A 5,928-nucleotide genomic window follows, 5' to 3' on the forward strand; every position below is an offset into this window, starting at 1 on the left:
GGAGAGAACAATCAAGGGAGAAGGAAGGGCTGCTTATGCACAGGGAGACAGCTCAGGGTGCAGAAGAGTATGGAGGGATGGACACTGGGAAGAGGTAACTCTGGGGAGGAAGTGGGAGGGGAGCTGTTGCATTGTGGTAAACTGTGGTCAATGTCATGAGACAAAGTGTATGTGAACCACTGTATGGAAAGTGAATTTACTCTGTAAATCTTCACCCAAATCAAAATAAAATTAAAAAAAAGTACCATGGATTGCCAGAAGAACCAACAAATCAAATCGGTCCTGGAAGAAACACAGCCAGAATGCTCCTTGCAAGTGAGAATGGCCAGACTTTGTCTCACCTACTTTGGTCATGTTGTCAAAAAGGAACATTCCCTGCAGAAGGATGTCATGCTTGGTAAAGTGGAGGGTCAGTGAAAAAGAGGAAGGCCCTCTATGAGATTGATTGACAAAGTGGCTGCAACATTGGGCTCAGGTATAGCAAAGACTGTGAGGCTGGCGCAGGACCGGGCAATGTTCCGTTCAGTTGTACACAGGGTCACTATGAGTCGGAGCTGACTCGACGGCACCTAACAACAACAGCAACAACAACGAAGGCTCGTACTATTATTATTATCAAAACTGAGAGCGAAAACTTCATGTTTCCATCACTGGTTGAGCAGGAGGTGGGCACTGCCTTTCCAACTGTGGTTATGGTTTTGTCCTTTTTTATCTACTCCACTTGGTGGGAGAGAGAGGCTGGCTGGTTGGCTAAATAGTTCTACTTGGAACCCAGGGAGTATCAAGCAGTAAAACCTTTAACCAGCTTAATAAGCCAGCCTGAGGTTTTACCCTTCTCTGCCAGGGTGATGAGAGGCCCCAGCAAGTTCCCTTCCCTATCCTCAGAAGCTTGTGAGGAGCTAGAAGAAGAAGAGTTTTCAGCAGGTCACACCTGTGAGTGCTAGGGCCCAGAACCTAGCCATGGTTGGAGACAAAGTTCTTCCCTGTCAGCCGTATGACTGATTCCAGATTGTTGTCTAGAATGAGAGTATTTGAAGCCTGGTTATTGGTCTACCCTAAGTAATTAAGGATTACAGCCCTGATAGGGCCAACAAATCTAGTAGCAATACTTTCAAAGGGATGCAAAAAATCAAGAGATGTCACAAAGCCAGTGATTGGCAAGGGAATTTATCACTGTGAGCTGATGTGGCAGGAAAACCTTTGAGAGGACTAGCAAAGGGTCTCCAATGACAAGTACCACCTGATACTGGAAAAGGCAGTAAAAAGGATACTCCCAAAAAGGGAGAACAATAAAAATGAGAACATGAAGGTGAAAATGTACACATTACCTCAATGGGTCAGTGAGGCAAGAAGTGTAGCTTGGTGTAGACAACCTTTCTTGCTAACAGTGATTCTCAACCCTGGCTGCACATCAGAGTTCCCTGGTGAACATCCAGGCCTCTCTCCAGAAATTATGGCTAATGTGGCCTGGCACATGGCCTGAACATCTGTGTATTCTGAAATCCTCCCAGGGTTGAGAACCACGGATTTAGGAGAATGATGGAGCTAGAACTGGAGAGTTAGGGTGGGGTGAAATTATGAAGCATCTCAGCCATCAGAGTCTTCCAGAGAGGAAGACTGAGGTACCTGAGACCTGAGCAAAGCAGAATAGTGCCTAAGAGCATAGATTCCAGAGCCAGACTCCATGAGTTTGAATCCTGCCTCTGCTACTTCCTAGTTGTATGACTTTAGACAAGTCACTCTGTGCCTCAATTTCCTAATTCGTAGATGGGACGATAATAGGACTTCTCTCATGGAATGATTGTGAGGATTAAGTGAGAAAACTGCATAACACAGAAAGCCCCACGTAAGAGTGAGATAACAAAAACAATTACTATTATTATTACTGGGATTGAACCCCACATTCTCACTGCTACCTCAGGGGTCTGGTTTTCAAAAGGGCCCTCCCCAGCTGAGTACATTAGAGTACGTCACTGTTTACCTTGCATCTAATGCACCGGTGTTTTGGGAATACCTACCAGCATGTCAGAGTCTTGAAACGTGGCCCGAGGAAGGAGCCCCAAGGAAATGAAACGAACAGCCAGCTTGTGGGCTAACTCGGGGTCCAGCAGCCTCTGCAGAGCTGGCATCAAGTGTTGAGCATAGAAATGGTCATCCCCCATGGAGGTCAGGTAGGAGGTGAAGAGAAATCCTCCACCCCCCAGGATGACCATGGCATCCTGGGCCCGCTTCTGGAAAAAAAGAGCACATTAGAGGTTGCCCCAGTGCCAGGCTGTGGCATCTCTGAGCCCTCTCCACCCCCACACCTGGAGAACGAAACAGGATGTCATATGAATTGATGTCCTGGCCTTGTGCTGACAGTGGTCTCAACAGTCAGAGTGTGTACGTACACCTGTGCTGGCACACACTCGCCTGGCCCTGGAGCCAAGCCTTAGGACTGCAGTCCAGAGAGTTTCAGGAGCGGCAGTACTGCCCCCTGAGGAGCATTTTTACTGGTGCCATAGTGGGTAAGACATCTGTCTACTAACCAGAAGTTCAGTGGTTCAAACCCACTGGCTACTCCGTGGGAGGATGATAAAACAATCTACTTTCTTAAAGATTTCCTACCTTGGAAACCCAATGGGGTACTATGAGTTGAAATCGACTAGATGGCAGTGAGTTTGATTTCTATTTTGGTAGGAGGCAGTAGGAGAGGGAGCACAGTTTTCTGGGAAAGAAAAAAGTGTAAAGGCTCTCAAGGGCAGAAGAGACTCTGAAGCACCGAAGGAACTGGGGGTGAGGGGAGTCTGACTGGAACTGCGGAGTGAGGGAAAGCCTGACTTAAAATGAGATTAGAGAGGCTGGGGTCTAGACCAGAGTAAAAATTTGGGTTTTCTTCCCTAAAGAAGGAAATGACATGATCAGATTTGCCTTTAAGGGTCACTCCTAGCTGTTAATGTGGATGAAGTAGTAGTCTCAGTTCTAGTCTCTTCCAGGAGGTGGTAGGAAGCCCTCTATGTCAATCAACAAATATTTGAGCATCTATACATGGGGTGGCAGGAAACAGAATCAACTCCACTGGCCACTAACAAAGACAAGAACAACTAAGTACTAGGCCCTGGGATAAAAACGCGTATATCACATCTAGAGCCCTGCTCTTAAAACAGAAGGGCTGGGACTCCGTCTCATTGTAATTTCGTTCCACGTTGCATCCAGCACACCGTGCTGGGCGGTAATGCGTTAACTGAGTGCCCTCTGCCAAGTTCAATAAAATTTGGACCACCTGCACTGACACACAGACGGAACTACCTATCCATGTACGTGCCCTTTCACACACATCTTCACAAGTAAACGAGTAAATGCACATGCGCGAGCACTGGCGAGTGCTCCCAGAGACACACAAACGTCCCCAAAGGGGCACACTGTCTTGGAGTCGCCTTAAACCTACACTTCGGCTCGACCAGCCCTCCAGTCTCCCCTCGCCCCACTCACGACCCCGACTTTTCCTTAGTGTCGCAAGAGTCCCACTTTCTGTCCCCCTTTCCATCTCACTTTCAGCTGTCGCCACGCCATGCTCCTTCTGCCCTCGGGCCCGCCCCTGTCTCGCTCCCATTGGGGGAGATGGCGGCGGGCGTTCAGTGCTCGCTCGGGAACGGCCCAGTCACCAATCGCCGGGAAGGAAGGTGGGGCTGATGGCCCGGGCGCGGGCGCCGCTGCCACCAGGGAAAGCCCGGCTCCGCTCTGTGGAGTTGGTTGGCCAATGGCGCGCGTGCGGAGAAGCGGAGGCCTCGCCTCTTCCGCCTGAGGCTCGCGTTGTCGCGGAGTGAGGGGTGGTGTCAGCCTCCGTGGAGACGCCGAGTGGCCGACTAGAAGCTCTGCTGTGGACCGGAGCTGCTCAGCCAGTATGCAGCTCTGTGTTCGAGAGCGAGGATTCAAGGCTCGGTGAGGAGGCAAAGGGCCCTGAAGTGACAGTGGACTCCGAGATCCCCCCAGAAGCATTGAAGTTACTGCAAGGCTTCCTAGCTGGACACCTCTTCACTGCTTCACTGCAGTGCTTAGAGAAGTTACATCCGTAAGGCCAAGCTGCACTTTGTCTTTCTTGGGTCCCCTTTCTCCATAAAATAGATATACGTTGTTACCTGCCGGAGAAGTGGGTTCCGAGTTAAGGCGATCCGGTGCGTGCAGAGTAAAACTGCTCCTAAGGCTTTCACGGCTGTAATCTTTCGAAGCTTATCACCAGACCTGTCTTCTGAGACCCTCTCTGGCTGGGTTGGAACCCTTAACCTTTTAGCTAGTGGTCGATGACTTAAGCACTTTTTTATTTACACCAAAAATTATATCTTGCAGTTTCATCGATAAAAAGATGACTATGTGACTAAAAAGTTTATCTTCTTTTTTCTGATTTAAGAAAACATTTTCGTGGGCCCTGGCGCTGTGCCGGTTCTGCCTAATGGACGAACGGGCCTTGGTTTTGCCTTGACATTCAGATGCAACAGATGTGGAACATATCTTAAGATTACTAAGTTTCTAATGAAGACCATGAGAATGCAGTTTTTGTTGAAGTGTGGTAGATTTCAGGGGTTTATGCTGCCATGGTCTTCTGGAGTAAGCACGGCCCACTGAGGAATTCTGAAACCTCTTACTTGAACAAGGAGCTCTAGTAGCGTAGTACCTAAGTCATTTGACTGCTAACCAGAAGGCTGACGGTTCAAACCCACCAGCCACTCCTTGGAAGGAAGGTTGGGCAATCTACTTCCGTAGTGATACCGCCTCGGAAACCGAGGAGGGATCTCTATGATTCGGTTCCAACTCGACGGCGCTTAACAGCTTTCTTGAACAATGTCTTGGTTGTTGGACGGTTGATTCTGTGGACCTGCTGGTTATGAACAACCGCATTCATCGTGGTTCTTGTTCAGAGGCCACACCCACCTGGGCCACTAGCAGTCAGTTGTATTGTTCTTCTCCAGATACTCTTCCATCAGCTGAATTGTCGTCATAGAAATTGGCAGAAGAGGGAGTGTTGCAAACATTAACTGAAGCCGTTTTTGAATGTCACCATTTCCTTGAAGGTAGCAAATTTGAAATAAGTTCATAGACCCTACTAACACCTTTAGAGATACTCTGCTAAGGTATTTTACGTGCTAGGTGTCTCAGTCCACGTACAATTAAAATAATTAAAAATATCAAGCTAATAATTCTGCTTGTCAGTCTGCCTTCATTTTACACTTGAATGTACTAAGTTAATTCTGTATAATTTAGTCTGTGAACATAAATTACTACTCAACTGGACACACACAAATCCATTGCCATCCAGTCAATTCCATGTTATAGGGACCCTATAGGAGAGAACTGCCCCATAGGGTTTCCAAGGCTGCAGTCTTTAGGAAGCAAACTGCCACAAACATGCCACATCTTTCTCCTGCAGAGTAGCTGGTGAATTTGAACTATTGACCTTTTATGGTTAGCAGCCAAGCACATAACCTCTGTTCCACCAGGGCTCCCAAGAAAGAGAATACAATAATTTAAATCAATCCCGCAAGAATAGTTTTCTTTTCTAAAAGATACATTACGTAATTTTTAGCAAACCTGACTTAGATATTCATCATGCTCTACTCTCTTACACTTTAGACTTACCAACCCAAGATCTATTATCAAGCTAAAGGCATTTCCAGTTGTGTAGACACAGATGGTGCTCCAGGTGTAACAGACCATTGCTTTATTGATCTCTGCTATTTGCTTTCAGCTCATAGAAACTCCATCTGGGCCCTTAAAAGAAAACAAAACCTTTTGTCTCCTTGACAAATTATTCCCAATTCCAAAAAGAATGATCTTAATTAACAGGACACACCCATCAAGAATGTATTAAAAGGATCAGGCAGCTGGTGGACCCCAGACTTTTCTTGTTCATAGAGATGTTGTTGTTGTTGTTATGTGCCGTCGAGTCAGCCC

General features: G+C 47.3%; 1 protein-coding gene across 1 annotated transcript in view; it reads right to left on the minus strand.

The window, feature by feature from the left end:
* DHODH (dihydroorotate dehydrogenase (quinone)) overlaps positions 1–3,552 on the minus strand; it is a 35,153-nt gene extending 31,601 nt beyond the window's left edge. The window contains exons 1-2 of the mRNA XM_007940321.2: positions 3,532–3,552; positions 2,019–2,231 (exon numbers count right to left, since the gene is read on the minus strand). Coding sequence (XP_007938512.1) covers positions 2,019–2,231; positions 3,532–3,552 — 234 coding nt within the window. The remainder of the gene's footprint in view (positions 1–2,018; positions 2,232–3,531) is intronic.
* Positions 3,553–5,928: the final 2,376 nt, after the last annotated feature.

Source organism: Orycteropus afer, unplaced genomic scaffold (assembly GCF_000298275.1).
Source record: "Orycteropus afer afer isolate SDZICR_OR568_19922 unplaced genomic scaffold, OryAfe1.0 scaffold00067, whole genome shotgun sequence".
NCBI lineage: Eukaryota > Metazoa > Chordata > Mammalia > Tubulidentata > Orycteropodidae > Orycteropus > Orycteropus afer.